Raw genomic sequence first — 25,345 nt, 5'->3', positions numbered from 1 at the left:
AAAAAGAAATATAAAAAAGTTGAACAATGTTGAAAGTAGTGTTGAATTTTTGAAATGTTGAATATGTATATTTATTATATATATTTATATAGAGTGAAATCAGCCCATCTTATTTTTGCTTTTGTTTAATTTATTGTTCTAATTTCGTTTCAAACGGTTTTCAGCACGGCTAAAAGTCCTTAATGAACTTTAAAATTTCAGAAGTATGGCATAGACTTCATTTTATTTGTGTTGTTGCTTGTACTGTTGCTGTTAATTTGAATTATCAGTGAAGCATTTTGTTTTAATTAATTTCTCCCAATCACTGGCGTGCAAATATGTATATATATATATATATATATATATATATATATATATATATATATATATATAATTTTTAAAACAATAAAATGTCTAATTTTTCTGACATTAATAAATTAAAAAGAAATATAAAAAAGTTGAGCAATGTTGAAAGTAGTGTTGAATTTTTGAAATGTTGCGTTAACAACAGTCTGTTACCAAAAAAAATATACATATACATATATGCATACATTATTAGTAGTATAGTTGTATAGCTTCTTTTATAAAACCAGAGGCTTTCGCAAAGGCGCCTTTCACGATACAAAGATTATGAAACATAAGGTATAAACAATAAACTCAACAGATTAACAGTTTATGAAATATCATCAATAGGTTTCTTCGACTAAATAATGCAATATTTTCTAAAATCACAAATTCAACTTTAAGAAAGCTGTCCTTTTCTGATAAGGAAGTAAAAAGTTGTCCACTTTTGACATTGTTGCCACTGTTGTTTGGCCATTTCGTTCGCGTTTCATTGGAGATTGATGTTTCTTTTGAAGGACATTCTCCAATCAACACATCTTCTGATGTGATGACGTCAGCATATTTTTCATCATCACATAATCACATCACATCATCACATAATCTTATTGCGGTGGATGGATAAGCATCTCCAGGTTTTCGTCTTTTTTAAATGTGAGAATGCGGTATATCGCTTCAACACCTATTAATACGCGGTTTTCCACTGAGTTGGTTTGTGAGTTATTTATCAACAGAGCTCAACTTGTCACATAGCAAAATAAAACTTCTTCTACTTAAAAATTTGCCATGGCGCTCCTTGGTCCGTTACTGTTTGTCATAATTGTTAATGACCTACCGAAAGCATCCATGTTTTTTGATTACATATGTTATGCAGACGATAAAAACATTTCTAGCAAAAATAAAAATATAGATGAGTTAGTAATACAAACAAATAAAATTTTAAAAACATGTTGTCGCATGGTTTAACAACAACAAATTAACTTTAAATACTAAGAATATTAAAACAATTGTAATTGGGCCAGAACAATGCTTAAATTACAAAGAGCCGTACAAGATCATTATCAATAGGCAAGAAATTTTAGAAAGTAAATCTATCAAATTTTTTGAAATTTTTTTTTATCAAAAGCTAACTTTTCGCAATCACACTCATTACGTATCCAGCAAACTTGCTAGAGCGATTGGTGTCATCAATAAAATACGTCACTTCGTACCAACAATAACATTGAACACACTATAAATCTATGTTTGTCACATGTTTCGTACTGTAACAGTTTGGGCAGGTACACATTTGACGATTACTAATCCCATCAAGACGTTGATGAAAAGAGCAGTAAGAATAATCACCTTATCAACAAGACGTTCTCACAGTAAGCCTTGATTTATGGCTACCAAAAACATAAACTTTGATCAGATAAACAATTATCTCTCAGCAAATTTTGTTTATTAACAGCTCACTGGAATACTACCCGCAAAGATTCAACAATTATTTTCTACATCTTTGTAATAAAAGAAAACAAAACTACATCAGATCAAACAAATCCAAAACAAATATTCTATTTCATCACATAATGCGTAGTTGACCAAGAATCTGGAATCAGCTGTTAAAATCTGACTCTCATCACGATTCAACATCACCTTCCGAATTTAAAAGAAACCTGACATCCTCATTGCCAATTTATGAACGTGTCAATGTGTATGGATGTGCTTGTGAGTGAGTATGGATGTTTGTGAATGAGTATGCTGTGTGTGAGTAAGATATGTGTAAATTTTCATTTTTCATTTAAATGTTGTAATTTGGAACGAGGAAATTTAACATTTAATTTTTTCCAGTTAATATTTTCCAGTTGTTTCTTTTTTGTTTGTCTTGAAAACAAAAGCTTATTTAATTTTTGATTGACTTTTTGCAGAACTTTGACAATTTATGTTCCAGGTAGTTGTGCTAGATGAGTTCTTCAATGGACTCTGTCACAATCCTCTTGTCTTCTTATCATTATGTTGTATCATAATTTGGAGGAAGTTAAATATTGTATAGTATTGTAAAAGACTACACCTAAAGCCACACACGTATTAACGTTGCTTGCATGACATATTTTTTATAAATAGTACATTTTATCAATCGTCATTTCCGATTCACCCGGAGCTAGGGTGCCAACAATTATCACAATTCGACGGAAATTTTCAACACAACTTTCTTCGTACCTCGCTTTTTACTTTAAACCATTCTGCAGCAATAGACTTATAATATTTTGTAACGATTTGTTAGTCAAAATATTTAGATTATTAATATTATTTTTAGTAATATTAATATTTCATGGTGTTGATTAAACCGGTAAATCAAAAATAGCCTAGTCGTTGCATTTGTTTTTTTTGTGTGTGCTGGTGTTGTACGTTTTTACAAGCGTTAATTTGTTCAACTGCTAGCCTTTATACACTCTCATGAATACCACTAAAAAATTTTATTCAATTCAGTCAAGTAGTTCCAATGTGGCCGGCTTCATATCATCAAAACGTTTTTGTCCTTTACAATATGTACTTTTTGTGAAAAGAGCAGTAAAAATAATCACCTCATCAAATATGTAATTATTGATGAAACCACAGCATGTTTCGCGTTAGTTAGCATCCTATTTAATTTTTCGATTTTGCTAACGGTAGATCGTAAATTATTGACAAGTTTCAAGTTCAGTTTATTTTAAGCATGTTTAAAACAAATAAAATTTTTGGTTTTGAACTCAAGAAACTTTACAATGATTTACGATCTACCGTTAGAAAAATCGAAAAATTAAACAGGAAGCTAACTAACGCCGAACATGCTGCGATTTCATCAATAATTGCATTTCTGTCAGTCTGGCTGTTGTGTTGTATGTACTGTGCATGCATGTTAATATTGACAGTCTGACTGTCAGAAACGCAATTATTGATAAAAATCACAGCATATTCGGTGTTAGTTAACTTCCTGTTTAACTTTTCGATTTCTCTAACGGTTGATCGTAAATTATTTTCAAGTTTCTTGAGTTCAAAACCAAAATTTTTTTATTTTATGCATGATAGAACAAAAAAGCTTTTTTGGTGTTCCTATACCATCTTCGGTGTTCGAATTGATACGTTGTGTATATGTAGTTGTTATCCCAGCCATCAAATATATTTGTTCAATGTAATATTGGTGAGTGTGGGCACCATAATTCAGAATATGTTGGTATGACGAGGACCCAGCTATCGAGAAGATTCGCAATGCACGTACAAACTGGTGCTGTAAAGAATCACATGAAAAAGAAACACAAAACTAAAATTACTAGACAAATCTTGAACCACAATGTTGAAATTTTTTAGTTTTAGTATAAAAAAAATGATTGAAATAATTGAAACCTTTTATAAATTTTATGAGTTGTATCAAACCAATTAATCATATTATTCTCGTATCACTGGCAGTAGGGATTCTCACATGTCTCGCCAAATTGCCTTGACTCGTTCAGGTCTTTGGGCGGCTACATTTGGCACTCAAGCATTTCATTGACGATGAAATTCAAGCTCTACAGCGCTTACATCATTCCCGTGCTGCACTATAAATGTGAAACATGGCCAACCTGAGAAATTTTTCTGGAGAAACTGGACGCTACAGATCCGTGGTGCTTGCACAGGATCCTTCGTCTGTCCCACCGGGGTCGTGTCACGTTCATCGAGGGTAGAATGGGAACACAAATGCTAGACCGTTAAGCAATAAAAGTTGACAGGGTTCGACCATCAGTCGTTTGGACTCGACCACTTGGCCACCCAATGCGCACATGAACAAGATTCAGTCCATGATTGCACAAAGTGGAGACACCCAGTGGACAATGCAACACCCACCACTGGGTTGTATGATAGTAATGAGAGTAATTTTAAATTTTCATTTATTTCACAAAATGTTTTTAAATCAAGGGTAAAAATATTAATTCATCGTCTTTTAAATTAAATATTCTTAAGGTTTCTAAAGAATTTCAATTTAATTTGTTTGAAGGAAGCCTAGAAATGTAATTTCCGCAATGCCGAGTGTTATTATTAATTGCGCTGACCAAGATTTGAATTTTTATCAAAAATTTTAATTTACGATTGCAGACAGATTACGTGAAAACATTTTTGGACAGTACGAACCATTGTTGCACCTCGCAGAATAAAGAGTTGTTACGTAAATTTAAATTAAATAGGTGTTTAGTTTATTTTTACATTGACAGACCAGTACAATGATCAAAAAGTGTAATAGAAATGGAAAAATCTTACTAGCAATATTACTTCTTAATATATTTTGTTACTAATAATGATAATAACTATCAAATCAATCTTTTGCAAGAAAACGAGCAAACGATTTTTGAATTAGCACCCGTTCTGCATTCTTTGACAATTCTCGAAAGTTTAATAGGGCAAACATGGTTAGAAGTAGTAAAAGTAGATTAGTTGCATAACAAAAAGCCAGCTTACTAACCAAGTGTTTATCATCATAAACAGAGATTTGATTTCAAATTTATAATTGGTTAGTACATACTGCTGGGTGAAAGTAATAAGTTATTTTTTATTTGCATGAGATTTTAAAATTTTAACAACGCAAGAGCATTTTATTGCAAAGTTCGAATACCTCAAACTGGCCACGATGAATAAATAATGCTCATTTTATAATAAAGAAAAATTTGCGAGCGAGCTGTGAATAAGTGCATTTAAAAATAGGGTCAAGTTAACTTGTTTTGTAAAAAAAAGCCAAATAATACAAAATTTGTACATTTGATCTAATGTTAAGACAAAAAGACGTAGAGACGGACAAGAAAACATAACGAAGAGTAAACAGACATGAAAACGTAGAATAAATAGGAAGACAGACAACCAAACGAACACACGCACACACACGCACACAATGAAACACGACCTCCGAATAGCAGTAAGCCATTATGCGAGACACTTTAAGAGACATCAAGCCACATGGATGTTTTTTATGTTAGTTCATGCAGGGATGTGTGTGCATTTGAGTATGCATGTTTGTTCTTTTTATGCTTTTTTGTATTTCAAGCTTTGTGTACGTTTACTTATGTTCCCACATATAATATTTCATGTTACATTTGCATTGTTTTGAAGGAAAACATTCAAAAAAAGTGATAACATTTCAAAAACATTCAAAAAAACGTTATAAAAAAAGTGTTCAAACAAACACGTTCTGCTTCCGATAAAATAATTGAAAAAAAATGAGTTGAGGGATCTACATGCTCTGTGTGAGCGCAAAATGAAGTCATTCTTGTGTGACAGTATCAAAAAGAGTAGACACAACCTAAAACAACTTTGCAATTCCATCACTGATCGATCATTAAAAAAACAAATTGCTCACATTTTGTGATATGATGAGATACTTCTCTGATGAAACAAAAGCATTGGTAAGGAACTCGAGTGTATAGTCAATTAAGGTAACGATTGTTTCAAATCTGCTAATAACTTAATGGAAGCAGTGATATTTCACTTAAAATATTTTAATTACAATTTACATTACTTGCGAAAAATTTATTTAATTTCTATTTTACTAACAAAAAACTCACTTAACTTTACATTTGTAATTTTTTTATTTTTACTTATACTAACTTTCAGGACAATTCTTTCTAAATTTACTTTAACTTTACTTTTTATATTATACTCTCAATGTAAAAGTTTTACGTCCCATATCTCGTTGCTTAATTTTATATATTTGCAAATTACATGACATAACATACGGGATTTACGTGTATGGTGGCTCAGTAGACTAGTGTCTACCGTCTCGTCATTCAGCTCATTCCAGGTGTTTACCACCCTGTTGCTCAAATGTTTGATTTTACCAACTGATTTCTTAAAAAGTCTGTATCTATGACCTCGTAGTCCTCCTCTAGCCTTCAATTGAACTGGTAAACGGCGTATCCTTTTTTCCGGTAATCAGTTTTCATGTCTGTATCATATCCCCTCTGCATTTTTTTATCTCTAGAGTAGTCAGTCCACATTTTCCAAGACCTTTGATCATCTTTGTTGCTCTCCGCTGTACCTTTTCAAGAACGTCTTTATGTTTTGCAAATTTGGGCTCCACATCTGAACAAAGTATTCCAGTAAGGCGCAAACTAAAAATCTATACAAATTTATAATTATCAACTTTTTTTATACTGACCACTGTTCTTCTAATAAATCCAAGTATTTGATTTGCTTTGGCCGCTGCAATTGCACATTGTCTTGAGGTTTTTCTACTTGCGTGAATGATGACTCCAAGGTCCTTTTTTTTTGCAAATCTTCAAACCACTTCACCACTGTTTTTTCTGTAATTCTTATTTAAATACGTGACAACAATTTTAAAACAATTAATACATAAACGTGCAAGTTTTAAAAATTATTCTATTAGGTAACCAGTGCAAGAGAACAAGAAATGAAAATCTATGAGAAAAAATGGGGCACGAGTAACAAGACGAGCAGCAATGTTAAAAGCTTTACTTAAAGGATTAAGTGTAGAATCAGGAAGACCATAGTAGAGCAAGTTACAATAATCAATCCTTGATAAAATTAAAGAAGTAACAAGAAAGAGAAAAGTAGGATCTTCTAAAAAGGGCAAAAGTTTTTTATTTTACGTAGATGAAAGTAGGAACTTATAGCAACACTATTAATCTGAGAAGTAAGAGATATGCTAGAATCAAAGATAAAGCTTAGACTACGAAACTTGTAAGAAACATTAAGAGTTTTAGAATCAGGTAAGATAATAGAAAGAATAGAAAAATAGTTGATTCGCTATTCCGCATTAGCCGAAGGCCGAACTCAAAAAAAATTGTAAGAACGAAAAGCAAGTTATTGACAAAAATTAAGCGATTCATGTCTATTCAACAATTCTTCATCAAGATAAAATTCAATCTTTTGTATAAAATCAGATATTTTAACAGCTCTGGCCAAAATTAATTTCCCGCTAATAATAATCAGCAATTATTGTTCTGGAATCCAAAAAGTGATGGCTTAAACGTAAGTTGCATTTTCAGCTATTCTTCTATTCAGACTTTCAAATGGCAAAAGCCGATTTTCAAATTTTTGACCGAGTCTTCAGCCAGGCCGGATATTTGATACGCCCCTAACAAGAAGTTCCGATGTGGTCCGATAAACCGTCTTTCACTGAGTTCGTTATTCATATAAAAAAGAATGTCTGTGTGCGTGAACGTGTGTGTGAGTATTTCTTCGTGCGCTCAATGAGACGTAGAAGTTTGAAATATTTCTTTTAGCTTCCTGTCAACTCGACAACGTAGATTATTTAATGGCTAGCTAATATGTTTTTGCTTTTAATATATTTTTCAAATATGACGATTATCCAAGACCCGACTGAAATGGGTATAAACTATAATGTGCACCTTTTGGGTTAAATGTAATGAATTTTCTGTTTAGATTTAAATAGTTAATCTTTTGTAATTCATGAAATCACGTGAGTCCGCGTTTAATATAGAACTAGCACTTTATAAGTCACGGCGCCGACACGATCGTGCTGTACAACTTGTTCTTGCATATTTGCCGTCATCTTTAGTATTATCTCGTTTTAATAAAATCTTACAATTATATTGGTTATTGTCTAATGTTATTAATTGCTATTAATCAGCTCATCAAAATTTTAATGATGTTTAAATTAGAATCATAATTAGAATTTAATGTTACAAATTGTAATTTTTGTTTATTTCAACGTGACCTATACTTTTGTTTCAACAAATTCTACCTTTTTAATTAAGAAATTTTTTATTTTGGGAATAAGCAAAAAGATTGGCAATGATTTGAAAAAAATATTTCATTTCTTAACGTGGTTAACTAACAAGTAAAAATTAATAATGATAGAAAACATCTAACACGATTAATAAATCCTTAAATATAATCCTATCAGGATTAATAAATATCCTGTAAATTTTATAAATATGAGTCTTCAAATTTATTTATTAAATTTTTGTAGAAACATTCCAGATGATTCCCCAGGAGTTGACTCTTCTGAAAAATTTACAAACTTAATAGCTCGAATTATTTGTAGGCTCATATTTTGAAGTGGTTCATTCCAATTAATAAATCATACTCGTTCGTAAACATTCATAATTGCAGTAAATCCTAACTACATATATTTTAAAAGGAAAATTATATTTTTTTTTACAAAAACTTAAACAAAAATTTTACTTTGCTACAAATATGTTGCCATTTAGAACCAACAAAAACTTGAAAAAAAAAATTTAAGAAACCTGTTTGCTACAATATTACCCTTGTTATGTTATGGCATGATGGAGATAGTTTGAACTAAAACAATAACAACAACAACATCATAATAATCATCTACATCTTCATTACCATCATCATTATTCTCTCTTCTGTTTACATGACTTGTAGGTTATGAATTAATTAGTATTTTTCTTTGTTTCTAACATTTGTGACAATTATGAAAATTGAAATCATCTGTTTTAACCGCTATTTATAAATTAGGTTAACAACAAGATTTAGAAATTTATTTGGAATATTGGAATATTCTCAAGTTTACATGCATTTAAATAATCTTAATGTTCTCTAGTTATTTTCGTTCAAGAATTGTGATTTCAACTTGCTCAGAATTTGAAAATAATGTAATTTATTATTGCACAAGGACATAAGAACAGTTAACTTATATAAAATTCGTTTAGTAAATAATTTTTATAACTCGAAGCAAATTTTGAAAGAATAACTCAAAATAAACGTAAATATTGATCGTGTCAACATTCATACATACATTAATAATTCTCCATATATATATATTTGATTGCTTTTGCTAATTTTAATAATTGCTAAATTTTGATTCTCTATTTATATACGAGCTAAAATAAAAAAAAATATTCAATATTTTAAACAACCATTATAATCATTGCCAAAATTGTTTTTGATTTGAAAGTAGTAAAATGGCATGACTAAGTCGTTGGCGAATAAGATAATGTGGGATGAGCTGGCTTTCAACGGTTGCTTGCTGACACCAACGTTTGGTAAGACCTTAATAAATATGAACATTAATTGGCACTAACAGCAGAAGTTTAGAGATTAAAAGTAAACGAGAACAACAATAGAAAATCATTCCAGACTACATCCATAAGATCAGTTTGAAAAGTATTCTTTTAACATGAGAGCATAGCTATAAAGATATACGTATGCATCAGACTGACTCAAAACGAAATCTCCTAAAGGAACCAAGCGTCCAAATGAATTAAAATTTAACATAATTTTTTTAAAACGTAGAGGACCTATAAAAACGGATTTCACTCTAATCCTATCAAAAAGATGATTTTAGTGACCAAAAGTTGTACAAAAAATGTCCCTTTACTTACACTCATGCCTTCAAAAGTTCATGTATTCGACTTATGAGAGTAGGCGCTATTTTATTCGACCAATAAAGTTTGGAATGCGGGTGTAGATTAAAAAGTGTGGAACGCGCATTAGAATTTACTAATCTAAGATTTTAAACTTTCAATGTAAAACTTGTTAATAAATAACTTCTAAAGTTAGATGATTTTTTTTTTACAGATAAATAATCTTCCAGTTTACGCAAAAATTTAAAAATGAGGTATTTTTCTTTGCAGTAAAACAGAGCACCAATGATTCGTAATCTTTTTATGAACATAATCATACATCTATCTACCAAATGGTTGACATCATGATTTCCAATTATAAGGTTTTTAAGCCAGAAAGTTGCAATAAATTTCTTACAAATTGATATGTTTAATATTTTTTGCTGTAAAACAGAGCAAAAAAAATTTTCAATTATTTTATAACATAGACGTAACATATCTAAATGAGCAATTTTGAATCAAACACAAAGAAGCATGACCCCCTTCGAAACAGAACGTCACAGGGCGTTGAAGAAAAACAATCAACTTGTGAATGGTTTTTCCTTTTAACTGGCAAGTTTAGAAAAGTTGCCAGTTTTGACAGACTTTACCTGTTATACCAAAAGGGACTCGTGAAAAGGAAATAAAACCTATTCAAGACTTTCAATTTAATAGCTTTATGACAAAGTTCTATGCTAAAAAGTTAACACGCGTGTTAATCTCCGAAATAACTTAAACTCAAAAGAGTTTTCAGAATTATTAACTGAAATAGATTGCGAAAATATTTAGAAAAAACAAGAAATATAACTAGTCCTAACCGAGTGAACTCTGGGATACTAATGGAGGTTTATTTATTCTGACTAAAATTCAACATGTAGCAATAAAGAAATGATCATGGTTGAAAATAAAGACTATTTTCTAATTCCAAAAAACGAATCAGCTATAAACAGTAATAATAACAATAATAATTCCTTAATTATGAATAAGTTTAGCGCACAGGATCACTGCCTCAAAGAATTCGCGACAAAAATCCTTCATTAACATCTAATTTCATTTCAAAATCAACATCATCATTACACGCAAAACTTTGTGAAGAAAACGCACTTTGGAACTGACAACATTTATCATTTTATCAATGTGCTGCATCTACCTGTGATGCAACTACGAACAGCTTACCGAAGCAAATTTAAAAAGAAAAACGTTGAATGCAGGCCCGGTCTGCAAAATTTCATTCCCCTCGTGTAGTTGTTCATTATTTTGCGTAAGCAAGTCTGTAAAGCTCACGAAGAATGACATCAACAAAAAACAAAAATATTTACACGAGTAAATTATATTATTATATAGGTAGTTACAATATAATTATTAATTACAACAGTAATTTTTAATTATTACAGTAATCATTAATTATAGCAGTAATTTTTAATTATAAGAGCAACAACAACACAATGGCGGTCTGCTGTCGCAATGGTTGGAGGTGCCTGGTCGTGCTGTTGCATTTACCGTGCTCAAGTGCGAAGGTATTCCCGCTTGTCCTATGCAATTTGCATCATGCGTGCTTTCACGCGTATTCACGTTTGCTGCATGTGAGTTTGTGTGTGTGCGTGTGTGTGTGTCATTGATGTCTTTGAAACAAATAAGCCAATAGCAAAGGGTATACAATTTGTTAACTGTCAACACGTGATGATAAAAAACATTAAATAAATAAATATAAATAAATAATGGGCTTAAACGTAAGTTATATATACCCATATCAAAATAGCACTAAAAGACAACAAAAAACAATCAAACAACAATGTCAATTTTATGATCATAGAGAAAATCTTTGTTGGCCATATATAAGTCAAAATTCCTCTTCAAGTTGGAAACAGTATCTGATTCAACAACGCATGTCGGTAAATTGTTCCAAATAGAGATCACTCTGTTAGAAAACGAATACTTCCTTGTATTTGTATGGAACTTTGAACATGTATTCTATAGCGATGCCCTTTGGTACGTGGATCCGCATCAAAACACAAAGCTGGTGAGGAATCTCTATCTACCATACCCATCGCGATGTTCAAATTCATTAATATGTCTCCACGAACTCTTCTAAATCTTAAAGTTGGCAAGCCAAAAAACTTCAATCGATCCGAGTAACAAAGGCCTTTGCAATCCCTGACCATCTTGGTTGCCCGTTTCTGAACCCTTTCCAAATTGTCGATTTCCTTTATTTTTCAAGGAGACCATACACCGACACCATACTCTAACTTTGACCTAATTAAAGATTTATAAATCAAAATAAATGACTCTTTAGTTAAATTTTTAAAGTTTCTGTATAACAATCCTAAAAGAACAAAACATTTATTAATGACATGATGTATATACTTAGAGAAGCTCAGTGAACGTTCAAACAAAACCTCCAAATCGTCTACATCACCACAAAAATCCAAGTTAGAAATATTAATATTATAACACCAATTATTATCCAAACATGAATGACCAAACTTTACAATACTTTTCAATATTCAAATCGATTTTCCATAGCATACTCCAATCATACAATTTATCAAGATGTTTTTGTAGCACTATTCTATCATCCACACATCTTATAAAATTAAACATTTTAGCATCATCAGCATACAAATACATTTGAACAGAACTATCTATCTTTCACAATATCAAACATGTCATTCACATACACAATAAACAAAGCCGGACCTACTTCTTTGAGGCACTCCACTACTAACTTCCAACCTATTAGATAAACATTTATTCACTCTCACACTAGAAGTTCTACCACACAAATACTCTTTAATCCATTCAACCAAACAATCATTCACACCATAACCACGCAACTTATTAATCAATAACACATGTGGCACTCTATCAAAAGCATTAGTAAAGTCTGTGTAAACAACATCAACATCCAAACCAATTACCAACAATCCATCAATTTCAACAACTGGAGAGTTGTTGATTTCCCTTTCACAAAACCATATCGCCTATAATCTAGTCTAGTAAATTGTTTGTATAAATGTAACTCAATAGATGATTTTTAATAATGGACTCCAAAAGTTTGCACCAAACACAGCTTAGAGCAACTGGTCTATAATTCTCAACCAAACGTCTATCCCCTTTTTAAAATAAGAACAATAATGCTGTGTTTCCAATCTTTCGGAATTTTTCCACTATCTAAAGACAAATTAAATAATTTGCACAAATAATCAGAAACTGAATGTTTACATTCTTTCAAAACAGTTGGAAATTAGTTATCGGGTCCTGCTGATTTATATTTATTCAATCCATCAATTTTTCTTTCAACTTCACCTCTTTCAACAATCAAATTATCCATCATAGCATGATTATTGTATTCCGTTAAATTTTTTTTTTGATTATGCAAACTGCTATCCTGAACATAAACATTTACATTCATTTACATTTACATAAACATTAACAACAACAACAACAACAATAATAATAATAATAATGATAAAGTTAAGGATAATAATAATAATTAGGAGAACAACAACATCATCAACAACAGCAACAACATTGATAACAATAACAGCAATAATAACAACAGCAACAATAATAACAAAATAGATACGGAAGACCTTCACTCCAAACAACATCGCCGACCAACAGAACTCCAGTTAGTTTTGTTACGTTACTTTCAACTGTCAGTTCAGTTCAGTTCAATATCTTACTGTCAAGTGTCATGTATTTTGCTTTTGTGTGCATGTGTGTGTGCGCGCGTGTTTATGTGAGTGCATGTGCGTGCTTATGTGGGTGTGTGAATAACACAAGATGAAGTATGATGAGTAAAAAAACAACCGCAACGAAAATGCCCACCAACGCAATCGCATTCACCACAAGCATGGGTGCAAACATAGATACACAAACATAGATACACACAAACATAGATACACACAAACAGAAATACACATAAACATAGATACACAAACATAGATATACACAAACATTAGATACACACAAACATAGATACACACAAACATAGATACACACAAACATAGATACACACAAACATAGATACACACAAACATTAGATATACACAAATTAACAAATTTACAACCTATAATGATAAAGAGGATTATTTCCACAAACTTGCATAAAATTAAACGTTCTGAAGATGAAACCAACAAAAACGAACATCCACACAACAGCAGACACGAGCATCCTTGAATACGCTCAAATTCATATAAACTCTCTACCATATGCAGTACATATATGCACAATGCCACACACACTTACAGATATTAGTATGTATTATACAGTATTGTATAAATCCTGCCATTAACCTTTTTAAAGTTTGTCTTTTCAATTTTCCATACTAGAATTTTCTGGAAACTGTCAAATTTGTTGAGTATAAAATTTATCCAAGTTCATCATGAAAATTTAATGGATGATGAATTTGGATAACAACATTTTTATTAAATTTTCATGATGAACTTGGATGATAATTCTATTTTCAACAAATTTAACAATTTCCAGAAAATTCTAGTAAGGACAACTGAAAATAGAAACTTTAAACTGATTAATGCCGACAATTTGGTAGAATTCTAAATATATATATATATATATATATATATATATATATATATATACACACACAAACACACACACACACACACACACACACACATATATATATATATATATATATATAGATAAGCGGACAGATATGCGTAAATAGTGAGAGGCACACGTGGTTTTGATATCGGCAGTAAATTTAAAAGCTTAGTTTAAGTAATTAAAAGTAATTAAATTAATTAATTTCTTTTATGCAATGTATTTGTTTATTAAAGTGGTTGCTAAATGTATTTAACTAATTTTCTGATTGTATTATTATTAGTCTATTATTGTAATTTTTGCTTGATTTTAGTCATGGTGGTCTTGCAAGTACTTTTGTTACTTTTTTGATCTCCTGACTTTTTTTTGTCAAATAAATTTAGAAGAAAAAAAAATTATTACTACAACACTTGAGTATCGTTAATATAAGCCTGCACTGTTTGGTATAGATAGGTAAAAAAACCATAAAACAAGCATCCGAGCATTCAATTTCAGTGCTACACTTAAACGGACAAATTTGATTAATTTCAATATTTTTACTTCATCTTTTATTAACGTTAAATTAAATTGTTCATTTTTTAATCATAACTTGCAAAACTGTTCATAATGTTGATGGGCTTGAACCGTTTTTCGTTCCCATTCCGAAATTATTTCATTCTAATTTGCAATAATTATTCTGATTTTATTTTCCTTAATTTATTACTTTAGTTCAGTCTTAAATAATTTTAATTTCAAACGTTAACTTTTCCAACATTTTATATCATGAATGATAACACCAGAGCTCCTTCGAAGATGGCACAACTACCAAAACATTCCTGCCAATCTGAAATGCAATTAAAACAACTTCGCCTTATTGAACATCACTTCAAAACATTACTAAATATCATTAGAAATATATGTGTGTGTGTGTGTGTGTGCGTTGCGTGTGTGTGTGTGTCTCTGTGTGTATATTCATATAAATACTATATGTTGAAAGACGCAGGCAGACATGAAAATATTTGCTGGACCTGGCTGAGCGTGATGCCGAAAACGATTCGTGTAGAAATAAAAACACTGGAAGGTGTCTGAAAACAGACGGATAAAAAAATTAACGAAAATGAATTAAGGAAAAGTTGAATAAATGGATTCATAAGCAAACGAACGATTGAGCAGGTAAATGAATGAAAGAATAAATAACAAATCAATGAAAGTCCGAATGGATGAATGAATGAATAAATGAACGGGCGAGTGGTTATTGAAGTGGTCTGCATGCTTTTCACGACGCGTGCCTGGACAGAAATTGGTTGCCGGCTGGAAAGTCTTTCGTATCTGTGCGTCGTTTTGCAGTCTCCAGTACTTGTACATTATTTCATTCTGTTTTGCTAGCTGTTGTGCATCATTCAACTGAACGATGTTGTCCAACATTGGAAGACAGTTTTTGAGTTGTTTTTACAATCTGTTTCGTTTTTACAATATTTTTATACACTTAGAGAGAGCACTCATTTTTCATGCGGTTATTGCAATTATGATATAAAAATTCGTTTCGACACGTCAAAGTTGTCAACCATTCAACTGAACTGTTGGAACGATCACATTCAACTCTGAGCCACTGGAACGATCACATTCGATTGAAGCATGGACGATGCTCTCTTTGTTTACGAATTTATTTAGCGTTTTATTTCTAAAAAGAGTCGCGAACCATAAGGAGTTGTTGTCTTGGATTAGGAACAACGTCTAACAAGTGTTCACGAAGATATCTTGTATGCAATAGAACACACAGACACGTGTGTGCAACTTTCTTCTTATACATGGCATCATTGCGTGTAACGTAATTAAGTTTTCATCACAATCATCGTCTCAATTAAATGTTTTGTTTTCATTTTTTTAAAAAAGTAGTTTAAAAATTTTTTCCTAAATGTTTCACCGGTATAAATCGTCATTTGTTATTTTGAATGGACCAACAAATGTTTGTTAAAATCATCTTAATGCAGGTGTTCAGTTCTAAAATTTTAAAACCAGTTTCTCATTTTTAAAAATTGCCAGAAACATCAACAATTGTCATAAGCCATCGAAGGTCAGCAACAAACATCAACAAACAAACAACAACAAACAAACAAACAAACATCAACAAACAAACATCAACAAATAAACAAACAAACATCAACAAACAAACATTAACAAACAAACATCAACAAACAAACATCGGCAAACAAAGATCAACAAAAAACCATCGACAAAAAAAATAAAACCACCGATCGAACTTCATCCACTCATCCTAATATTCATATTATTATTATCATCATTATCTATTTTATTTTATGCTCAAAACAGCCCACCAAACATCTCAGATAATTGAATATGATGAAGCTCTGCCGACCAATTGTTTGTTAAATAGATGCCTCAATAAATTGAATAATTGGTGAATGTTAAAAAGTGCCTCATAAATTCTGATCAGCGTTTTATAATAGAAATTTACAAATGTAGGTCGATAATGTTGTTGCGTCTTTCGACTTAATTGCGAGCAAAATTTGTTGATTGATTTGCGGGGAACGACGTTGATGGCTTTCATAATCATTCATTCTTCTTGCACTTTTTAAGCGCTATTCTATTTTTAAGTGTGTTTTTTATGTTGAGCGGAATTTATAATTTTGTTTGTCGTTAGACTTTTCACTGCATCTAATGCATTCTTTATTAAAATTGATGTTGTCAGAAATGTAAGCACGCAACGCAGAGTTTTGCAACAGTGTGGGGAAATTTGTATTTTTAATTCCTTTGCGAATGTTACTGCCGCATGCAGATGTGAAAATTTTTGTTCGCGGATGTAAATGAAGACGGCCAAAAATAACTTGTTGAGGCTGATTGGAAGCTTCATGTCCCTCGCCACAAACGCAACAAACAAATTTTTGGCAACGCAGTGAATGTCTTTCCACAGCGTGATGGTTATTATGCCGATGCTGGTGCCACAACTACTGCAGTTATTATCATAACATTGACATATAAGAACAAACAAACACACTAACCTATTCTCCATGGCTGCTTGCATGTCAACATCAAAATCCAACAACAACAATGACGATGATGGTGACGACGATAATTATGACGATAGTGCTGATTGATTCTTGACAGAATATACTTTCCTTTTTTTCTTCAGTTGGATGTCCTGTCGATTGAAAATTAGTAACAACCGCATGAATGGACGTTCATCATTCATGTTGTTGCAAAATGTCACGACGCGCGCATGTGTGCGTGCGCGCGTGTGTGTGTGTCATTGTATGTCGGTGTTCGTTTGTTTAAATACGGCAATGTTTGTATGCTTATACAAGTGTGTTTGTATGGATACGTACGTACGTACCTGACATACGCACTTCTACATAAGCACGTACTCATGAGCATTTATAGGCATACAAACTCAGACGCATTATTCCATGCATGTCAGCCCCGTGTACGCATGTATAAATATATACACGTACATACGTATATGCGCATACAATTCCTATACAAATGCACATTGTGCGTACATGTAACCGTGTACAAACATGTGCACACGCAAATATGCATTTACGTGCGTATGTTCTCCATCTCTCCTCACTGCTAATAATTAGATTTGGACTGCCTTATATTTTTGCTCGTTCCATTGTTTTCTTCTTACTAATTTTTATAACTTTTAACCTTATAGTTTTAGTTACTGTCAACAAATAAGATAATTCAAATTAATAAAACTCACTTTTTAAAACGCCTACTTGCAATTTTTATACAACTTTCAACAAATTGAAGAAACGCTTATCATCAATGCAATAAAATTTCAGCAACTGTCAAATCAAACATCCATCAGACGATCCAGTGAGCATATCAAATAAAAAACTTGCTAGCACGCTTTTGTTGAACCTCAGTTTTATTATTTCTAAACATACATTTATTTCAAGTACCAAATTTCGTGCCAACAAACAGTTGTATCATCGTGTTCATCGCGATGCCGAGTTTAAAAGGGGAAATACTGACTATATATTATATACTGATGTATGTATATATATATATATATGTATATATATATATGTATATGTATATATATATATATATATATATATATATATCTGCACACACGCATCTAGGTCTATTTGCTTCTGAATTATATATATATATATATATATGCATATTTATTTATATAAGTATATATATATATATATATATATATATGTATACATATATATATTTATAAGTATATTTGTATATATGTGTATATATATATATGTGTGTGTATATTAGTTTTGTAGGCACATATATATATATATATATTTATATATAAATATATAAATATATATATATATATATATATATAAATATATATATATATATATATATATATATATATATGTCTCTACTTTGTTGCTTGTTTGTTTTTTAAGCGAATACTTAACGATCATTCAATTAGTTATTACAGCCTTCAACTTTGTACAATATGATACTTCATTTTGTTCGGTTAGTTGGGATGTTTTTTGTTCAACTAGAGTATTTTTAGCTTCTAACTCACGGGAAAATTGCAACATTCGTTGTTGACTTTCTTGTTCGGGAGTTAAGTAACGTCGGTTGGTTGTAGACAATTTTGTAAAGGCTGGGAGAAGACAAAAAATGAACTAATATTTGATAAAATCTACGTAATTTTTAGTTTTGAAAGTTTTATTGACCAAAGACAACCACAAATTAACAAGCAGCAAAGAATAAAAATTACCAATCAAAAGAATATTATTGAAAAATTTTACAAGCCTAAAAATGAAGAGGACAATGATGTAACAAACAAGACAATGCAGAACAAAAGCATTTTGCACACATAGAGATTTGTAAAACTTTGAAAGCAGTCAAATATATAGATATAATTAAAAATAGATAATCATTGAAAAAAATGAAAGTATGAGAGCTGCAGGACTGTCAAATATGAGAAAACTAGAAATCTAAATTAAATGTTGGTATTCCGTGGCGCGCACCCGGGATCGCTCCACGCCCCACTCTTACGCGATAATACTCTTCTGGGAAGGCCAGCACAAACAGACGCCATCGTACACGAGCGATCTCTCAACCTACGACGTACCTCTTATCTGTCTTCTTGATTCACTCATTTATTTAAATTTATTTAAAAATATGTGATATGAATAGCATTATGTATCTTATGTATGCGTCTTTTTTAATGATTTTATATTTTTGCAAAAATAATGGAACTGCAATTTGGACACGTCAATTAAAATGAACTTGGAAACCCATGAGGTTTTATACATCAAACGTTTTTCGAATGATTCAATTTAAAGTTTGTTTCGTATTTCTAAGAAGCCGCATTAATTTCAACAGCGTCATTTAAAATTAACTTAGTAAAACGAAAAATTTTAATTTCAGAATTAAACATTATAAAAAGAAGTAAGTAATGTTGCAAGCCATTTATAGAGCCCCTAGAGTGAACGACGTTGCGTGCACCTTGCAAATCATGTCATTAGATGCTTTCAGTTTTTTTGCTGCAGGATTAAAAGGATTAGTCTGATAGCTTACAAACTTGAAGTCCTAAGAAGCAAAACATTTCACTTTTGTGTGTATGTGATCAAACCGTTTGAGAGATATAATTAAGAAAAGTAATTTATTTAATGAACTGTTTAATATAACTAAAATAAAAATAATCATGCAAAGAAAATAAAAACCACTGCAGATTACAGATCAAGTTTAGCGACTGATTTTGACTGCTAGTGCCAATACTACTAAACTCATGCAAAGGGAAAAGAGTGGGAAAAGCAACTAACCAACCTCTCATTGTTCCAAAAATGGCACAAACTTATTTAATAACTAAACAATCTTTGGGAGAATAACAATGTAGCAATCCCACATCCACTGCCAGAGCAAGGACAACCTGAGGTTAAACCTCAACAATCATTTTATGACTTATAACGATTACAGATAATAGGCAACAAATCCGTTAGAGCGTTGTTTTGAATTGTTTTATTTCTGTTGTTATACTTCATCGGGTTTCCATTGTTATTTTTCAAATTTGAATCACTTCGTTTGACGAATTTTGATTTTTAGTTTATTTTTCAGTTTTGTTATCAAATAACATCACTCATTCATATTCTTTTTCACTCGTTTTCATTATCACTTTCATGATTTCAGTTTCATTCATCTACTTATCATTCGTGCTTTACATTTTGTCTCATGAGTTTATCTTAGCAAAAACAGACAACTCCAATACCATTTCGCATTGTTTTTATAAAGGTATTTCTCATTTTTATTATCTTTTGTTTATTTATTTTTTTATTACTTTAATTTTATTGCAATACATTGTTATTATTTTAGGTTTATTTGTGAAATTTAGGCTTGCATGTTGTGGCAATCTCTACCTATATCAGAACTTAACTTTAAAAAATATGGAACGGTTTAAAATGTACTCGGGAATTTGATGGTTCAACTTGTTAAGGAGGCGTTCTTCGGCCTGCCCCCCCGCACTTTAACAGCTATTTTTACATTTTGTTATTTACAAACTGTTTCTCAATCCTTCAATCCTGCACTCTCACACGCTCATTCGCACTCACTGAAACGCACACATGCTTTCACACACCCATGCCATTCATATACTGCCACATACACTTACACAAACACAAATATATTATTTATTTTCACAAACACTCTTACGTTCTTACAAATTCACATTCACTTGTCTTATAGGAACTCCCTTACACATATGCACACACACACGCACATATACATACACATAAACATACACATGCACATACACAAACACATACAACGCTTAATCGCATAAACATATACAAACACACACGCACACGCACACCATCACATGTGGAACGTGACAGCGTACAAATCTGACACATGATTTATCATCATCATCATCAACACAGCCACTGCGAATAACATGATTTATTTTCGAGATACAACTAATTAGAGAAGCTGTAAATAAAACAATTAGATGATAACAATAACAACTAAAATGACAAATATGATGATAATAATAATAATTATTATTATTATAATTATAATAATAAAAATTATCATCGTCATCTTCATAGTAATAATAGCAGTAAAAATAATAATCAAAATCTCATGGTCATAATCATGATAACGCTAATAACATTAATTGCTTTATAACGGTAACCAGAACAATTTTTATTACAGCAGCGGTTATGAGATTAACAAGAACCGGAAGGTGACGGCTTATCAGATTAATACGAGAGGTTTAACATTTTCGTAAAATAATAATAATAATAATAATGATAATGATAATAATAATAATATTAATAATAATATAAATAATAATAATAATAAATCCTTAATGATGACAACATTCGTTGCAGTAATGATGTAAACACGACATCATCTGGGAAGGTAAATAACGCTAACGAGATTATGTTAAATTGTACATTGTTAATCCATACATTTCATTTCGAATATTTAACATGGAACAGAGTTAATTAATATATTTGAAACATAAGTTATAATAATAATAACGCTTACAAAAACAAAAATTGCTTTATTAATAACAATAGCAATATTTGAAGACATGATTTACGATGGCCTTGTAAGCGGTGGAGCAATTAATTACTCGAGCACATTCAACGTTGTCAGTTGGTTTCTCTTTTTCTAACTAATCAAACTTAACTCATGCTCCTATATTATCTTATAATTTGATGATTGCACTCACTGGGTTGGTAATATGATCAGATGTAACCATTGGTCGATCTAGACAAATTTGACAGAGGGGGCCATGATTTGGAAAAATGTTTGACGACCGGGGTGGAAAAAGTTTCCAAAACAGAAAAAAGTCGATGACCGATGGGGGACAAAGTTTTTTAGAAAAATTTTTTGTGTCACGGGAGGCCAACTTTTCTGCTGATAGACTTATAATGTTAATTTTTCCTTCAAAAATGTTTCACGTTAAAACAACAATTTTTACCATTTATTAACACAAATAACGCTCACAACGGAGGGCTTGTTAGTGCCGGCTTTTTGGGGGGTTAGGCGTCGGGTAACTGGGGGTGCCAAATGCTTTCTGCAAATAAGCATTAAATATTTTTATAATAAAAATAAGTTAAAAATAGATTTAGTTTTTCCTGGAAATTAATTTATTTTTCATACTAATAATTTGTGAAAAATACTTTAATCAAAAAATTATAAATTTTATCCTAATTTTTTCTAACTTTTCTGTAACTAAAATTATTTAACTTTATTTTGATAATTTTCCAATCAAGTATGAACTTTTGAAATTTTGTTGAGTATGGCAAGAAAAATTAACCGTTTATTCAAAGTCTGATATTGATGGTGCTTTGCTATGTGATAAACTAATATGTGTTCAGTTTTTTTATCAAAGATAAAATATGTAAAAAATACTGATTAATTAGATTAAAAATTAGTTAAAACATCTTTTTTTGCATATTGGCCTCGCTTGTACTTGTTCGTTAATGTTAAGCTACCAAACTTCTATTGGTAACATCAATAATAAATAGGGGCAAGTCTCCAAAATAATTTAAATTTAAATTTTTTGGTTTTTCTTTTCTTGTGAAAGCCACTCCCTCAGTTTAGTTATTGGTGATGCTACACAGTCTTCATTTAACTCCGTTAGCATTTATGGTATTATACAATGTGATACTCGCTGGGAAGCCAAAATTGAAAGTCTCAGAACAATCCGATTCCAAATAAGTAGCGTGCATTATGCTTTAATTACTATATATGAAACTGATACCAAAAGTCCATACATTGCACACGAAGCACTTACGTTAGCCTAACAATGAAAAGATTATAGTTTACTAATTTATTTATTTACATGGTACAATGTACTGTAAATAAAGCGAGGCAGGCCAAGGACATGGATCTGGTACAATACACTGAATTGTCTTAAGAATGTATTAAATATTTAGAAAATTACAGAACGTTTGGCTTTAAACAAGCAAAGGTTGCTGTTAAAGAAAACTTTCAAACCAATCAAAAGAGTGCGACAAGTAAAACGTCATTTTGATAAAAATATTACTGCCGAACCAACCTAGGATCCAGAGAAGAAACTTGAAGTGGAATTTTTAACCCCTTATTAAACACGTGTTTGTCATCAATTTAAGAACGATTTGAACAACTGGATAAATATGTAAATAAATGGGTTTTTTGTATTTAATTAGGATATTTTGCCCATTAAATATTGAAATTGTGTTGAGAATTGCAAATAAATTAACCGTTTGTTCAAAGACTGATATTGATGGTGCTCCGTTATGAGACAAACAAATAAATGTTATGTTTTTTATTAATAGGTGAAGTGGAAGTTTAAAAAATAGAAAAAATTACACCTTTCACTGTTTTGAACTTAATTAAAAAATATTTTTCCCAAACGTTTTAGCCAAATACATGGATTGTTCTGGGCATTCTTCTTAAAAAACCTGTAAATGTTGCAAGTGGCGAGCAGAGCTTTTCTAAAGTGAAACTAATTAAAACATATTTGAAAAACACTATGTTGCAAGATCGACTTAACTCTTGAGCCAAGTTATCAATCGAGCAAAATATAGCAGAAAATTTAGATTTTTCAAGCCTGATAAAAGATTTTGCTGAAAAAAAAGCAAAGAGTGTTACATTTTAATAACTTTAATCAATGTTTTGCTGATTTAGTTAAAAGAATTTGTTATCTGTGTAATAAAAACGTCCGTTATAATCTTCATCTAGTTGTGTTGCATTGCTTATCCATATATTTGTTTTTAATAAAACATGTCCTTAAAAAAATTCAATTTTACACTTAGATTAAAAACACTGTACAACAAAAAAATGGAACTCCCTTATGTATTTTGATATGGAGATTAGGAAAATGATATCAGATTAGTTGTGTGACCCTCCAATTTTATGTAAATTCACAATTTCATATTCCCCATTTACAGCTGTGTAATGGAATTGAACCTATAAGACCTACATGGAAGAATAATATTGCTTACGTCTGCAGAATTACTTTCCTTACGCCAACAGAATTTCGTCGCTTACGTCAGCAGAGTTAGGGTTTGCCTACGATTATTGCTTATGTCAGCATTCCATACCAACCGTGATTAAGTGTATATACGGTTTGCAGACAGTTGAACTAGTAGTTGTCTGGCGATTAGTAGTTGCGAGGAGTTGTTTTATTATAATTCGAGTTGTTTTATTATAATTCGAGTTGTTAGCTAGGTGATTTATCAATTGTATTGGCACAGAAAATGCCCAGATCTTGTAAAAATCAGGCCGAGAATTTTTGTTATATTTGTGGCGAACTGACCTTAAAAAGATGCAGACAAAGATTGACACCACATGTGAAAAAATTGCATGAGTTATACTTTGGCTGCAAACTCGGCAACCAGGATAAAAACTGGGTGCCTTATGGTGTGGCACCCAGTTCTTATCCTATCATCATGGGCAAGCATGATGTCTTCAGCAGTGGCATCTGTTGGCTGGTGATGTTAGAGTCTCGTCATTTAGAAAATCTCGTCATCCAGAGAGCTGCGGCAATACTTTTTTATTGATGATCTTTGCTTCTGTAATGGCATCAGTAGATTGTATTTTGATCTAGGAATAATAATAATAAACCACGACTTAAAAATAGCAGGTCTAAGAATTTTATTGAAGTAAAAGCTTCAACAAAGTAAATAAAATGTTTGTAATCCCACCAATGTTGTATGTTATACTTTTTAATCAAACATTAAACATATTTGTGTGTTTGCCATGTTGTTTTTGTATGCTGATAATTGTTTTATATTGTGTTTCATGTTATGGCATGTTTATCACCTCTCCAGAATAACCTTAGAAGTGATAAGCGCTGTAGAATGTTAAAAAAAATGCATGCATGCTTTTAAATTCATTTATTCCCAATTGTCAAATTATCATGAAATAAACGGAGTCTTCAACGAAACTTAGAACTAAACAAAACACACTTCCGACCATCAGGTTACCAAATATAAGCCTTTTAATTATTAAAATGTTTAAATTTTTAGTAGTTTAACCAAGTCAAATATAGTTCCAACTTATGAAGTAGGAAATTCATAAAAGTCTTAAAAAGTCAGCGAAAAAGTCATAAAAAATGGTAAGTAAGAAGGTAGATGATTTTTATTCGATAGATTAAAATGATCAGTCCTTGAAAAATTTTCTTAAAAAGTCTTAAAAAGTCAGCGAA

General features: G+C 31.1%; 1 protein-coding gene across 1 annotated transcript; it reads left to right on the top strand.

The window, feature by feature from the left end:
* Nucleotides 1-11,086: 11,086 nt before the first annotated feature.
* HELRODRAFT_158699 (hypothetical protein) lies at nucleotides 11,087-15,049 on the top strand (the record flags this gene model as incomplete). Its single annotated transcript, XM_009010702.1, has 4 exons — nucleotides 11,087-11,224; nucleotides 11,455-11,661; nucleotides 13,224-13,272; nucleotides 14,991-15,049. 4 exons carry the CDS (start codon nucleotides 11,087-11,089, stop codon nucleotides 15,047-15,049), a joined length of 453 nt encoding a protein of 150 aa, XP_009008950.1.
* Between the last annotated feature and the right edge of the window lie 10,296 nt (nucleotides 15,050-25,345).

Source organism: Helobdella robusta, assembly GCF_000326865.2.
Source record: "Helobdella robusta unplaced genomic scaffold HELROscaffold_1, whole genome shotgun sequence".
Lineage (NCBI taxonomy): Eukaryota > Metazoa > Annelida > Clitellata > Rhynchobdellida > Glossiphoniidae > Helobdella > Helobdella robusta.
This window is presented reverse-complemented; position numbering and strand designations above follow the sequence as displayed.